This window comes from Mustela lutreola, chromosome 11 (assembly GCF_030435805.1).
Source record: "Mustela lutreola isolate mMusLut2 chromosome 11, mMusLut2.pri, whole genome shotgun sequence".
Lineage (NCBI taxonomy): Eukaryota > Metazoa > Chordata > Mammalia > Carnivora > Mustelidae > Mustela > Mustela lutreola.
This window is the reverse complement of record NC_081300.1, coordinates 73651063-73666279: the sequence shown is the minus strand read 5'-3', so window position 1 is coordinate 73666279 and position 15217 is coordinate 73651063. Positions and strand designations below refer to the sequence as shown.

The 15217-nt window shown below is 52.5% G+C and overlaps 1 protein-coding gene across 1 annotated transcript; it reads left to right on the top strand.

The window, feature by feature from the left end:
* The first annotated feature begins 7767 nt into the window (after window positions 1-7767).
* Window positions 7768-14962, top strand: CRYBB2 (crystallin beta B2). Its single transcript, XM_059140310.1, has 5 exons — window positions 7768-7821; window positions 10492-10610; window positions 11797-11929; window positions 12963-13105; window positions 14794-14962. The coding sequence occupies exons 1-5, from the start codon at window positions 7768-7770 to the stop codon at window positions 14960-14962; spliced, it is 618 nt and encodes a 205-aa protein (XP_058996293.1).
* The last annotated feature ends 255 nt before the right edge of the window (window positions 14963-15217 follow it).

The window sequence follows — 15217 nt, the reverse complement described above, 5'->3', positions numbered from 1 at the left end:
AGAGGAGTAGTGGGTGTGAAGGTCCCAACCAGGAGTGTGGCTGTGTGATGGAGACTTGGTGAGGACCACAGTCAGTCCAGAAAGGAGTAAGCAGTTGAATGGGGGAGTGGTCAGAGAGGGAGTGATGTCAGAATAGTTAGGGCTCCACAGACTCCCACCCCCTACAGGGTGGTGGGAGCCATGGAGAGTCTGAAGGAGGCCAGATATGACTTAACAGGATTCTTCTGACTGTAGAGCAGAGTGTGGACCATGGAGCCACAGGGGATGCAGGGGGATAAGCCGGGAGGCCACGAGCTGAGCCCTGATGGTATGATCTCTCGAACATCTCTTTTCCATGTATTGGTAGCTCTGTCCACCTCCCAGAGGGCTTCTGCAGCCTCAGCTGGAAGACTGAGCCCCCATCCCACCTCCCCCCGATGACCGTGACTTCTCCGATCCTCCGTGCCTTCATCTGGCCGAAGGGGGATGCCATGGCAGGGCCAGCCATAAATGGGGGTCTCCTCTGGCCCCCGTGGGATGAGGAGGGAGTGTCTTCTCAGAAAGTCAGGTGACAGCTGACTTCCTGCAGTCCCAGGGACCTGACCTCAGCCTTCCCATCTCCATGAGCCTGTCCTGTGTGCTTCCCTGATTTGGTTCCCGTGTTGCGCCCAGAGCTGGTCCCAGCCACCTGCAGTGTCCCCACCACTGATGCAGCTGGTGTGCGGGTGGTCTGAGGGAGCCTCAGGAAGGCGCTGAAAAGAATACAGCAATTGCAGTTACTTAGCCTACATATTTAAAAATATATATGCACAGCTGAGCCATCATCTTGAATTATTTTTACTTTGGGGTGTAGGGGAGAGCTGGGTGGGGCATCAGGCTTGGGGTGGAAGGTGAGGGACACTCAGCAACAAGGTGGACCAAGGGCAGGGTTGACTCCTCCCCCAGAAAGGATGGCAGTACCCCACTCCTCCCTCTGCCTCCTCCCTCTGTCCCCGAGTCTCACCCCCTCTCACAGACAGAGATCTTGTTTTGCTTTGTAAATCAGTCCTTACTTAATGCTACACCCAGCGCTAGGCTTGTTGGAACTTGATCTGGGTCACTGAACCCTAAGATGACCTCGAAAGGCAGGCACTGTCGTTCATCCAATTTCACAGATGAGGAGACCGAGGCTCAGGTAGGCGGCATCACCTTCCTACAAGAAGGGTTAGAGCTGACGTTTGCACTCTATGTACAGACTCTAGAACATTGGTTCCTGAGCCTAGCTCCCTGCGACATGTGCCTCAGGGGCAGGGACACATGGCAGAGAAAAAAATCAACAGCAGCAACAATAATAATAGAAGCCACCAACTATCCCCACCGACTCCCACCCAGCAGAGTACACTGAAGGGTGCTTTACGGTGTCATCTCTAACCTGCTGACAGGCGACACTGATCCCCGTGGGCAGAGAGAGCAATGGGGGCCCAGAGCCCTGAAGCAAATTGCCCCGAGTACCAGAGCTCTACAGAGTGGTGGGAATAGCACTCAAGTTCACGTCTGCCTCCAAAGCTCATCCCGCCCATCCCCCACTCCAGCCCCGGCCTGCCAGCTTGTCCACTCTGTGGTTGGCCCTGGGGTTTGCAGGTGGACTGATTCTAGAGGTGGGGTATCACCAGACCCAGATCCAGGGTCACACCCAAAGCCTCCGACCTGTACTAACCGGCTGGCTCAGGGAGAGCTTGCTCTCTCCAAGGCATTTTCCCATTCAATCCTCCTAATGGCCTGGGAAGCTTAGAGAGGGAGAGCTGACTGCTGGGGTCACACAGCCTAAGAGGGCAGAGCTGAGATTTGACCCCAGGCCCATATAACTCCAAGAGGCCATGCTTAGCTCCTCTAGATGCAAATTCTAGCTTCTGCAGGGACAGAGTCTGAAAGGGATAATAAAGTAGGAGTATCTCCTGGTGATAAGGGGGTTGCGGGTGAGGGTTAGGAAATCACTTACCTGTTTAATCGAGAGGCAGTGTAGTCTACCGGTTAGAGGAAGCATGGTCAAGGGGTAAGGAGCAGGGTGACTGAATGGGGTTCTTGATTCTTACCACTTGGTGTCCTTTCCAGGCTCTACCACTTGCTGTGTGCCTTTGGGCAAGTTGCCTAGCCTCTCTGTACCTTGATGCTCTCATCCGTAACTCGGGACTAATAACACTCCCTATCTCATAGGTTGTTGTGACTATTTTTTTTGAAGATGTTATTTATTTATTGGATAGAGAGAGACACAACAAGAGGGGGAACAGAAGCAGGGAGAGTGGGAGAGGGAGAAGTAGGCTCCCCACTGAGCAGGGAGCCCGATACAGGGCTCCATCCCAGGACCCTGGGACCATGACCTGAGCTGAAGGCAGACGCTTAATGACTGAGCCACCCAGGCGCCCCAATTGTTGGTATTAACACGAATATAATTTGCAGGAAAGGCAGAGAACAATGGGTAAAACAGAGGAATGGCCTGGTAAGGGGATAATCTTCTACCTCATTCATCATCGAAAATGGTGACTCTGGAGATGGACTCCATAGTTGTGTGGAGCAGGGACTTCCCAATTACTTGGCAATGGGGGTTTGTCCTAAGGACTCCAGTGCAAACAAGGACATAAGGTAACTAGGCTGCATGGTGAGAGTCCAAGCGGCACCAAGGCTTCACTGGGAAAAGGGGGTCTGGGGGTGAGCCAGGCTCATGGAGGCAGGACTGGAGCCCAAGGGTTCTTGGGAGCCGGGCAACAGGCTCTGTGGGCATTCTCCTGGGACCCCTGCCTTGACGAGCCTCAGCGAATGCATCTCCCACTCCTCAGGTGAGAACTTGCCCAAGCATTCTTCCCCATTTTGTGAAATCATGGGGCCCGTGATGGTGTTGGCTGTGGAGTTGGCATCAGTGATAAATCACCACTGGGCCAGTCCACACGTGCGGCTGTGTTATGTTCAGTACAGTTGTTTCGAGGCATGTGAGCATGTCAAAAGCATATTCCATTCAATATCACTTTCCTATCCAAACCTGTCTATGGTAAGTAGCACAAACACCTCCAACTCCTTTGTTATTTCATCTGGTATAATCACTGTGCTCAAACCTTCCATATTGAAATATGTATTATTACACCTTTCATTTTATTATTCCTTTATATTATAGACAGGGCACTTTAGGATGAATTTAAGTTGAAAGCAAGAACATATGGGGATTATAGGATCTATTTTGTTCCAGGAAAGCAGAACATCGCAAAATGAACGTCATGAGAGGGGAGTGTTGGTTCTGATAGAGTTGAGAACTTTTCCACTTGAGGATCTCAAAGGTTTTTAGCTCTGGTTCCTGCATCTAAGGAGTAAACTGTGTTTGGGGACAGTAAGGCCTATCCTCTTTGTAGCAACATGAGGCAGAGAGGAGGTCCAAATCTTCTCTCCCCATGTATCAGTCAGACTATGCTGGGTAACGAAGAGCCCCCAAGACTTGGTGGTTTAGCAGTGATGGTTTATTTCTCATCCTGGGTCACATCTCTAATGCTGGTCTTCTTCACCCAGTCATTCATAGACCCTATGAATTGTTACAAGAGGTTGTAACAATGCATCTCAGGGCAAGGGAAGGCAAAGTGCTGGAAAGTCTGTGATAAAATCACCAGACATCTGAGATATCTCAGAATCTGTTGGCCAGAATGGATCACACAATCTCATGTTATTTCAAGGAGACCTAGGGTAACCTGCTCTCGGATACACCTAATTGGCTACTTTCCCTGCCCTGCTGATTGCTCCTGGGATCAATTCTCCAATAAACTACCTGCCTGTAAACTCTTGTCTTAGCGTCTGCTTCCAGTAATACCCAGACTAAGACACCTTCGCTCATCTCTGTATTTCTTATTCATTGATTAATTTGAACAGTCAGCAAATACCTTCTGAGCACTTACGTTGTGCTGGGCCCAGGCAGGTGCCATGGGTACGGACACAGCTGAGCTTGGACCAAGCTCATGGCTTAGAAGGGCAGACAGCTCGGGACACACCGAAAGTCAGGTGCTTTGTGGTTTGCCCCACTAGAGCCTTTGGTGGGAACATAGCCCTCCTTGATTTCAGATTTCTGGCCCCTGGACCTGTGTGACAATACATTTCTGGGGGATGGGCTTGTTCAGACATTTTCATTGTGCTAGAATATACTACATAACATCGAATTTGTGCAGTTTGGTGCCATGAAAGTACCTTCATGCTGTCATGAGACCAGCACCGCCATCCGTCTCCAGAACTTTCTCATCGTCTCACACTGAGACTCTGGGTCGGTTAAACACTAACACCACCCTTCCCACCCCCGTCCTCCCTCCCCCAGGCCCTTGCACCTGCCAGTCTGCTTCCTGTCTCTATAAATTTAGCTACCCCAGGAATCTCATGTAAGCGGCATCGTGCAGGGTTTGGACTTTGCGGCTGGTATATTTCCCTTAGCATCATGTCCCCAAGGTTCATCCATGTCCTAACATAGGTCGAATTCCCTTCTTTTTTAAAGGCTGAATTGTATTCCCTTTTATGGATAACCTCTGCTGATGCATTCACCTGTCAACAAACGTCTGGGTTGTTTCTGCCTTTTGCCTACTGACAGTAGCCTTTTGGCTACTGCCTTTTGGCTACCGTGAACATGGGCATTCGAGTATCTGTTTGAGGCGCTGTTTTTGATTCTTTGGGGTTGAGTATCCATAAGAAGAATCACAGAGTGATAGGGGAATTTTACTGATAATTTTTGGAGGAACCACGATCCTGTTTCCATAGAGGCTGCACTATTTGGCGCCCCCAAGTTTCTGTTGTTTTAAGCCCCTTGGTCTCAGTCCCTTGCTATGGCGGCCCCAGAAAATGAATAAACCCCCTCCCCGCCCTCATGCATCTGCCCTCCGTGGGTTCCACGGTGAGCCTGGCAGGCAGTAGCCCTCTCCCCGGGGAGGCTTACCTTCTAATAGGAAAGATGGTGAATAAAGGAACAGCATCATGTCAGGCGGTGAGGAGTGTTACAGACAGAAGCAGCATGGTTGTGTGTCTTTCTGCCTCTCTGCCTGTCTGTCTGTCTGTCAGGGGCACGGAAGGTGGGGGAGAACAAGTCTCACTGAAATCTGGACTCCAGAGTGCCAGGGCTATTCCCTATCTCCTGCCTAATCTTGGATCTGGTCAAGACGCAGGCTGGCTTTGAGAGAGACACACACAGTGGAGGAAACGTGCATCAAGGCCAAGGGCTGATGGGGCAGTGGGTGCTTGTAGGACCCCCAAAGCTCCTGAGGTTTGGAGAAACTTCTTGGGGGTGCTCTTGGGACCCACTTAAGAACAGCCGGTGCTAGGACGGCCTGGGGTCTTCAGCGGGAAACTTACCCTCCTTGTCTGTAACATCAGGCCGCTCTCCTCCTTGACTCCCTAGCCTGGGCCCTGCCGAGCTTTCAGCTTCATTAACCTGCATTCAGATCTTCAAATAACACACTAGTCTCCGCACATGGTCCCTTTCTGTTTGGAACTCCTTCCAGCCTGGCTTCCTACATTAATTTGTCTCCAGTCCCGAGGACTCTGTATCTTCCTGGGAGCTCTCCTGGACCGTCTAGACTGGGCTGGAGTCCCTCCCCGACATTACCCCCGGAACAGAGCTTGGCACCAAGTAAATGTCTGATGAACATTTGTTGAATGAATGGATGGGCGGGTGGGTGGGTAGATGCCGGTCCTTGGCAAGCCACTCTTCTTTCCTTGTTTTTTTCCCCTCACCCAGGACAACTGAGATTTGCCTCTGTCTGCCTTCCCCCAGGGCTCTACTGATCACATCAGTGAACCCAGCATGCCCTTGGTCCTGGCAGCTGGATGGCTGATGCATGCAAAGTGGGCATCCCTGGCCCAGCCGCCTGACCACCCTGGCGTGGCCGAATCCAAAAGCTAATGACATTATTGTGCAGAGACACAATGTCTGTGGGCATTTGCTGACCCGGGCTTTGGTGTAGGCTTAATCCAGCATTCTCGTCCTGCTTTCTCTGGGGATGCAGCAATCACCCGTCTTGGCACCAGCACTCCTGGGGAAGGTATAAATGCCACCTCCCGCCGGCCAGGCTCCACGGGCACTCTCGGGGGCTGGTGTCACTGGTAAGAATGCTTCGCTTGCTTGCCTTGCCTTTTTCTCTCATCCTTATTCCTGATGGAGAGTGTGGGAGGCCTGGGTTCAAATCCAGGAGCTACCCATTTCAGATATGGAGACCTTGGGCAAAGACTTCCATGCTCGAAGCCTCAGTTTTCATTTCTGTTAAATGGGGAGATGGGTCATAAAACCTCTTTCGTTGTGGGCCTTTGAGGTAACAGTGGGTAGTGTGGCACATAGCTTGGACATAGGCAATACTCTCTATTAATAAGAACCGGTCCACCAGCATCTTTGTTTCGGTAGTGACTAGGGAGGAGACTCCAAGGGTTTGTGCGTGGAAAGAATCAAACCAGTGAAGGTTCAGCATCATTTCTAGGCTAGTGAGCCAGCCCTCTTCATTTCCCCATTCCCAGGTGCCTGCTCCACGTCTAGCATTGGGACTATTAGTGGCTAGGAAGCCGCCAGGGCTCTCTGGGTGCTCCTAGCAACAGGGGATTTCAAGGCTGCTGAAGGTTGGTGGAAATAACCCAGCTAATGCCATCACAGAGGGGACTTACCAAGCACCCCTGCCAAATGCGCCTCCTCTTCCTGAATCATGGCATCCAATTGTCACAACCTGCTCATCGACACTGTTGGGCGCCATGACTGTCCCCACTTGACAGAGTGGGAAACTGAGGCACAGAGAGGATGACACACCGGGGACCTCAATGCCAGTGGACAGTGGAACCAGCACCCCCACACTGAACCAACTGAACTTAATCTTAAGCGTGAGAAGGCTGATGACCAGGGCCGCACGGCTGGGCCTCTGACCTTGTGACAGGCTCTCAGGGCTGGTTACTTAGCAGAGAAGAGCAGGTTTGGCTCCCAAGCTGCTTATCCGAATTTCTTCTTTCTGAGGGATGGCCCAGTCCAGCCTCTGGTGTGGAAAGGGCTTCTGGCAGCTGGGCATTCTCTCTGGAGCAGGAGCTCTGGTCTCCCGTCCTCAGTGGGGACACACAGGCTTGGGTTCACTGCCCCTCCTGTGGGAAAGAACACAGTGCCGGCATTCCAGACTTTTCTGACGTTCTCTCCTGCCTACCTTGTGGCTGCCTGCCACGGTGCCTGACGGTCCGGCATCAGACTCACTTCTTTGCTTCCTCTAGTTTGCCTTCCATCCCAGATGTGTGCACTCATGGGGGGAAGAAGATGGACGGCAAAGAGGAGCTTTCAGTGTTCTGGGCAAGGGGCGGGGAGGCAATCTGGAGGAGGAAGGTGGGGTGAGAGGCAGGGAGATAGGGGGCTCTGTGAGATACAAAGCGGGAGCCAGAGTGTGGCCAAGCATGGCCAGTGTGTGGGTGCTGTGGCCTGCGTTTTTCTTCCGGTCAGGAAATTTGTGCCTTCTGCTTTGCTTTCTGGAGCCAATTGACCGGGACCCATTAGGGAACCAGCTGAAGCTCTAGTTTACCACCACTTCTTTAGCGGACCTCATTTTCCCCTCTGGAACTGGCCTGGACACAAAGAAATGAAGCTAAGGATGGAATTTCAGACTGCTTCTCTCGGACCCCGCTGCTCTGGGACCACCGGAGACCAGGGTGATCAACCAGGCTCTAGGGCTGGAGCAGAGCGGCCCAGGGGCCCCCACGTGAGAAAGCCGGGGGCCCAGAGAGGTCCTCACACCGCTTCCCCCATCTCTTCCAGGTCATTCCTCCACAGGACCACCCACGATGGCCTCAGACCACCAGACCCAAGCGGGCAAACAACAGCCCCTCAACCCCAAGGTCGGTACCATGGTGGGAGAGGGCAGGGCGGGCAAGCAGAATGCCTCTTCCAGCCTCAGTTTTCCTTCTGGAAAGCCAAGTTGGCATCTTTCTTCCTGAAGCTCCCCTCTCTGGGCTTCAGTCTCCCCAACTTGCGTCCAGGGTAGGACACTGATTCTGCAGGCCCCTGCCCAGCCCACAACTGGCACACCAAGATTCCTGACACTGGTCTCCAGCGTTGGTGACTTCAGTGTCCCTGCCTTACCCTGTACCCCAATGCCCACGGAGGTTCCCCAGAGCTGGGGCAGACTCACAGTCCAGTGTGAGAGGGGGCTTGCGGACAGGAGCCATCTGGGATTCCTGACCTGCTGTGTGTCCTGGGACAGTCACTCGAACTCTCTGAGCCTCAGTTCCCTTCTTTGTAAGACGGGGAGAACTGGATTCACAGCGCGTGGTGTATGAGACAAAGGAAACCAGATCACCCTGGAGTGTGGTGTGTCCACGTAACAACTGGCTATCATTTTGCTTCCTTGTCGGCCCTGCCCTCCTACGACCCCAGGGGCAGGGGAAGGGTGGTAGATCCTAGCCCAATGGCCGGGGCTCATCATATCCAATCTGTACCCAAGCTTCTACCAGCAACCATCCACCTGGCCACCTCTGCCTGGCTCGGTCCTGTGGCCCTCTGCTTCAGGGCCCTGGCTTGGGCACTGTCCTTCCACAGCCCGGGAAAGCTTGAGCAGATGCAGTCCCTCTACCCACTAACCCCATTCTTACTGTCAGGAGGAAAGACACACAGCAAACAAACAAATCTAGGACTTCAAGGAGTGGGAAGTGTTTCAGGAAACATGAAACAGGGAAAAGGGTGCAGAGTCGGGATGAATGAAGAACGTGGTGTTAGCAGAGGTGATCAGGGAGGCCTCTCTGAGGGAGGTGGCATGAGAGCAGAGATCCGGGTCAACAGCCCTGTGCGCCAGGTGAGGGTAGGGGAGAACATTCCAGATGGAGGGTGCAGCGAGTGCAAAGGTCCAGAGGTGGGCGTGAGCCATGTGAGTCTGAGAACCAGTACAAAGGCCGCTGTGTCATGTTCAGACCCCCTCTGTCCCCTAGACACAGAAAGCCAGCCACATATGCGATTTAACATGTCCTAGCCGCCGCGATAAACAAGGACAAAGAAATGGAAATTAATTCTCGTATTCTCATTCATTAAACCCACTAGAGCCTCATGGAGAATCAATAGAATCCTTATGAGAAAGTGATTTTCGATTATTTCCTTCCTATTCTAAATCTGCAAGATCTGATGTGTCTCTTCCGTGAGAGTACATCCTCGTTTGGACTGGTCGAGCACATTTCACAGACATGAGAAGATTAGATATTGTGTAAAATGTGAGTCCCCGTGTGGTAAGCCCCACAAACAGTAGCGGTAGTAATAACACCGAGCTTGTGGGCTCCCCGCTGCAAGCCCTCGTATCCAGGCCAGGGTCGTCGCCAACCAGCCCCTAGCATCCCAGTTCTCGAGTCTCCCAGAACCCTGCAAAAGAGGCGTGATTCCCCCAAACTGCAGATGGGCCCCTGAGGCTCGAACCAACCAAGTTGCTTGCCAAGGTTGTGTCGGATGCAATAAGGTGACAACAGAGCCCGGGTTCCCCTGACCCTCCTGCAGTCAAGTCAGTGACCTCAAAGGCTGGACTGAGCCCATGGAATTTGTCTCAGAGCCCCACGGGGCCTCCTGGTCCTGGCTTTATCTCGTTAATCCCCAGCCTGGGAGAGAGGGATGTGTTTACCCAGCCAGTGCTGACTGTGTACATTGTGCAGCCATTCCCTCTGGGAGCCCTCTGCCCTGAGCTCTGCTCTTCCCCCAGGGGCAGCTCCCTGGGGAAGTGCGGCCACAGAGCCCCCGCTCCCAAATGGGCTCTGCAATCATGGAAGGTGGGGGCTGGCCTCCAAGTTAACATTCTTGGGGGCCCCTTCCACCTCCTTGATGGGGATCCCACTGTCCCCTTCTCTGGGCTGCTGAGAGTGCCAGGTGAGGCAAAGGGAGGGAAGCCCCTTTAAGAAGCATTCTGGGGGCTGGTCAGAAGGGGCCCTGCAGAGCCAGGGGTGAGATAGATGTGTAGGGTGGTGGACTGGCTCTAGCAGAAGCAAGAGAAGTCCTACCTCACCAGCGAGTTCGTGAGAAATTCAGCCTCTGGGGCTGCACCCTGGGATGGGCTGTCTCAGAAACCACATTTCCTCAAGACCCCAGAGGCTTTGTGTGCACGTTAGTTTGCAAAGGGCTGCCCCAATGGAAATGGCATCAGATAAATTTGGACTCCAACTTCAACTCTGCCACATAGGCCCGAGGGCTCTGTAAGATATCCCTTAATTCCCAGGAGTCTGCCTCCCACACACAGAGCAAACACTGTGTGTGAACTGTGACTCTTTGAATCCTTCCAGCAACCCCATCAGGTAGGTTCTGTCATTTCCCATTTCACAGATGGAGCAACTGAGGTTCAGTGAGGCAAAGTCCTGGCTCAAGGTCTCACAGCTGGGGACTGGCTGAGCCGGGGCTGTCTGACTCCCTGTTGGGTCTGTGACTCCTGAGAGAGGAGCCAGGCAGCATCCCCAGAGGCTCTTGGAGCCCCCTCCCCATCCCCAATGCCCTGCTTCCCTCCTCCCCATGGTGACAGGTCTGACACTCTCCTCCTGCTACAGATCATCATCTTTGAGCAGGAGAATTTCCAGGGCCACTCGCATGAGCTCAGCGGGCCCTGCCCCAACCTGAAGGAGACTGGCGTGGAGAAGGCAGGCTCTGTCCTGGTGCAGGCTGGACCGTATGTACCAGGGGTTGGGAGGGTGCGCGGGCAGGGAGGGCTCACCTCATTGGGGGCCACCAGGGTGAGGCAACTGGGCTGTGGAGCTGGGGAAATCTGCCTTTATTGTGCCCCCTGGACTGTGCGATTTGGTGGCTGGCAGCCTCTGGAGACGACTTGTGCTTTGGAGTCAGGTAGAGCTGGGTTCAAATCTAAACTCCACCAATTTCATGATGTGTGACACTGGACCAGCTACTTCCTTCTCTGAGTCTCGGCTTCCAAAGGTGGGAAAAGCATGACCCCAAGGCCAGCCACTTCCTCGAGGCAGGGAGATGGACAAAGTGACTCTCATGGAGGTTTCTAGAGTTGCCAATCTCTGGCTCTGGGAGTGTCATCCCTCTCCTGTGAGGTTTAAAGTCGGATGTCCCAGCTCTGTATTCACTGTCCCCTTCCCTGATCCCAGCCTTATTGGATCTCAGCAGATTCACTGGCACATTTGGGGGCTAGCAGCCTTGGGTCCCTGACCCTGGAGAGAAGGCAAGGTGGCTGGTAAGATGTGACTGCCCTAATTGTATCACATAGCTCAGTGCAGCCCACAGGGGTCCATCTTTTTAGTTCCCTGACCACTCCGTCTTTGCAAGAGCCTCAGGAATTGGGGGTGGCCCCTGTGAGCCCCTCCCAAGAGGTCAGGGATCCTGGGAAGGTTGGGGGTCCTGGGTGACCCATCCCACAGCTCAAGGTTCTCAGGGAATTTTGCAGAGTGCAATGATTTCCCTTAAGTCAGTCTGCGGGTTTGCAGAACACAGCCAAAGGAAGGGCCTGCTCAGGCCTCCATTATTCAACATACTCAGAGCATCTGGTAGACCCAGGAGAACGTCTTCCCAGACAAGTGAAGTTTTGACCATTTAAACACTGTATCTGATTCTCAGTTGCCTTTTTATGTTAACATTTGGATGGAAGGATTTCTCAAATGGAATTGACACCTCTCTACTTTTTTTTTTTTTTTTAGAAATAGAATTTTTTATATTTTTAGTAAGGATTATTGATGGTTCAGAATTGAGTTCTGGATGACTGAGGCGATTCTGCTCTTGGCTTGGCAGCGTCTGGATTTTGACGGGGGAGCGGGGCAGGTGCTAGCCCCAGGGGGCTCGAGTCACTCGGGGAAGCTGGAGCTGGCCTGACCTGCCTTCCTTCTGTCTCACTGCAGCTGGGTGGGCTATGAACAAGCCAACTGCAAGGGTGAGCAGTTTGTGTTCGAGAAGGGCGAGTATCCCCGCTGGGACTCATGGACCAGCAGCCGGAGGACGGACTCCCTCAGCTCCCTAAGGCCCATCAAAGTGGTGAGGCGCCTCTTCTCGTTGCCTCCTCTCTTTGCCACCTTGGAGCCGGGGCTCTACGGACCAGGATGGAGACTTCACCTCCAGCACTGGGAGCTTTCTGATGGGTGGGGCTCACTTCCTGTGTCACCTAGCATAAGTCGTTCATTTCCCTGGGCCTCAGTTTCCCCATCTGCAAAATGGAGATACTCAGATCTTCTGCCTGAGGTTAGAACCCATCACAGAGCAATTGCTTAATAAACAGTAGCCATCCCAAATGTGAAAAGATATTCTGGGATTGGGTGTGGAGGAAAAGGTAGGTTAGTTCGTGTTCATAACTCATGTTGGTGGGACCTTCTGGTGCTTCTCTGATCCTGATTCTTACTAGAATGTGAACTCTTAGGGAGGGCCAAGGGCCCGGCAGTGCTCAGGTCCACTCCCAAGCCTCCTGGAGGCAGGCTAACTCTCCCCAGAGCTTGAGGGAAGATTGGAGAACTTTGGACCTAGTATCCCATGGACCTGGTTTCCTATGTTGACTCTGGCACTCCCAGCTGTGTGACCGTGGGCAAGCGGCTTTACCTCTCTAAGTCTTGGTTTTCTTAACGGCTGGATAGCATGAGAGTCTTTCAAGGATTAAAGGGGATGACTAAGAAAACTGTTACAGGAACTGGAGGATGGGAAAAGGTGTGGCAAGGAAGGAAAGCCAAAATACCCGAACTGCCTGCTTCGGGCCCCACCAGCCTGTGTCTGTGTGTAGATCATGGCTGCCATTTTTTTTTTTTTTTTTTTTTAAAGAGAGCTGAGGGAAAAAGACCTATCAGAATTGAATGTGCCTTAAAGTATAGACTCTTGAGTGCAACATGAAGACAGCCCAGTGGGACCCCAACAAATGGCTGGTGTTTAACTGCTGTTGGTATAGACACTTAGGTAGTAGGGGTATGGGACAAGAAGTCTATAGCGGGATTGTGCTGATCCCCATGCTGTGGCATCCAGACAGGTGGGAAGGCTCACCCTGGACTCATCTCCTGCACTCACTTTCTCTGATCTCTATCCATAGGACAGCCAAGAGCACAAGATCATCCTCTATGAGAACCCCAACTTCACAGGAAAGAAGATGGAAATTATAGATGATGATGTGCCCAGTTTCCATGCCCATGGATACCAGGAGAAGGTGTCATCAGTGCGGGTGCAGAGTGGCACGTGAGTGGAGACCCAGCCCCTGCTACCCCTGCCATAGGAGCCCAGACTGCTGAGATCCTGAGTCCCACTCTGCCCTGTACCCTGCTGATCTTGTATACCAGCGACCTCAGTCTTCCTCTGGAAAATGGGCATGGAAATCATGAGCTTGTATGTGGCTTTTGGCCCCAATGGTCCCATCCAGATCTTCCCTTTGGGCAATACCCTACTTCTGGAGGAGAGAAAGCATGGTCTTAACCTCAGTTCCCAAGAGCAAGACAGTGAACATTAGTGGGGCGCAGATGAGTCAGAGGGGGGACCGGAAGGGAAAGGATGAGTTGAGTGATCTTAACACTGCTGTGAGAGGCAGGAAGTCCAGCCCACGCTGCTTCTTTACTGCATGGGTCCCTGAGTTTAGAAACAGGAGGTGTCATTTCCCATTGAATTAAAGTTCCTTGATACATAGACTCTGGCCATCACCTATGGGGAATTTCTCCTTGTGCCAAACTTCGATTCTCTGCAGGTCCACAGATGGGCTATGGGTAGTGGCTTGCTGCAGCCTGTTCATACCAGCTCACGAAAGCACATTCCTCAATTTTCAGAATTTTTGTGAGCTGGTTGTTGAAACTTTGGTAGGTCAAAATCAGCCATAGTGGGAGTATTTATACCACTGAAATTGGAACATCTTTAAAAACCAAGACTCTTTTGCCCTCCAGAGAGCTGGTTGGCCAATATATATTGGCTTTCTGGGGTTCATCAGATTCCTAAAATTGTGTGCCAAGTTCTGTGTTCATGGTCCTCTTCATTTATTTCTTCATTCATTGTCCAATTGGTTGAGCCCCATCACGTGACAGGCATCACATTTGGTGCTCAGTGTGTCAAGGTAGATCAAAGAGGGCTGCCTTCTGCTTTGTAGAGATAACAGCCTAGCTGGGGTCAAACGTTAATAATTTAAGAATCTGCCACAAATCTGGACTTCCTCCCTGAAGCAGAGACTCTTGAACTTAGATCCCAAGAAAGAGTAGGAAGTGCAGGTGTAAAGAGAGGAAAGAAGGTCATTCCAGAGAGAAAACAACATGGGCAAAGGTCCTGTGGTCAGGGGAGCCTGATGAGTCTGAGGGACTCTACGAACTCTAGACTGGCTAGTGCACAGAGATATAGGACACAAGACCAAGATATAGAGCTGCAGGTGCACACAGGGGTTGGCCAGGCAGGTCCTTGTTGGCCAAGACTTTGTATCATTTTGAGGGGAAGAAATTGTAACTCTCATTAGGTGCTCCAAAGAGTGAAGGACCACCCTTAGATTGTGATGGCTTCAAATGACAAAGGGATTACCGAGGGCTCCTGGGACTTAGCTTCCTCTCCTTTGGCCTTGCAGCCAGGCATGGGGATGGGATGAGGGTGGACAGAGGCAGTTGGGAGACCTGTCTTATTCTAGGCTTCAGTGGGCTTGAGATCTCCCCTTCCTCTGATCCCAGCATCAGGCTTTCAGTCGAAAGTTGCTTCAAGAGGTAGTGAGCTCCCCATCAAGAGAAGGAAGAAAGCAGGGGCAGGATGCTGGAAGGGTGGTGTTCCTGCTCAACAATCAGGAAGTGAGAAATGACTGGGAGCTCCCCTCTTCCCAGCGGCTTAAAGATGCTCTCTATCCCTCTCTCCCTCTTCTTCTGCTTCTCCTCTGTCCTCCACGTCCCCTCCTCCTCTCTGGCCTACAGGTGGGTTGGCTACCAGTACCCTGGCTATCGCGGGCTCCAGTACCTGCTGGAGAAGGGAGACTACAAGGACAGCGGTGACTTTGGGGCTCCCCACCCCCAGGTGCAGTCCGTGCGCCGCATTCGCGACATGCAGTGGCACCAACGGGGCGCCTTCCACCCCTCCAACTAGTGCCTGCCTTTCCCTCCTTCCCAGGGGCTTGGTCTGCTGCCCAGGATCCCTCCCAGACCTCCTGGCGAGTGAATAAAGTGTGACTTGCAATTTGTGTTGCATTGCCTTTTATCTCCAATGGGAACCGGATCGGGTATTACGTGCGTGCATATGTGTGTGTGTATGTGTGTGTGTGTGTGTGAGAGAGAGAGAGAGAGAGAGAGACAGAGACAGAGACAGAGACGGAAACAGACCGAGAGAACCAGAGAGTGTCTG

Excerpts from the sequence above, each read along its gene's own strand:
- CRYBB2 (XM_059140310.1), top strand. The coding sequence starts at position 7,768 with ATGGCCTCAGACCACCAGACCCAAGCGGGCAAACAACAGCCCCTCAAC. Across the intron at positions 10,611-11,796 it reads GTCCTGGTGCAGGCTGGACC|CTGGGTGGGCTATGAACAAG; the intron begins GTATGTACCAGG and ends GTCTCACTGCAG. Across the intron at positions 13,106-14,793 it reads GTGCGGGTGCAGAGTGGCAC|GTGGGTTGGCTACCAGTACC; the intron begins GTGAGTGGAGAC and ends TCTGGCCTACAG.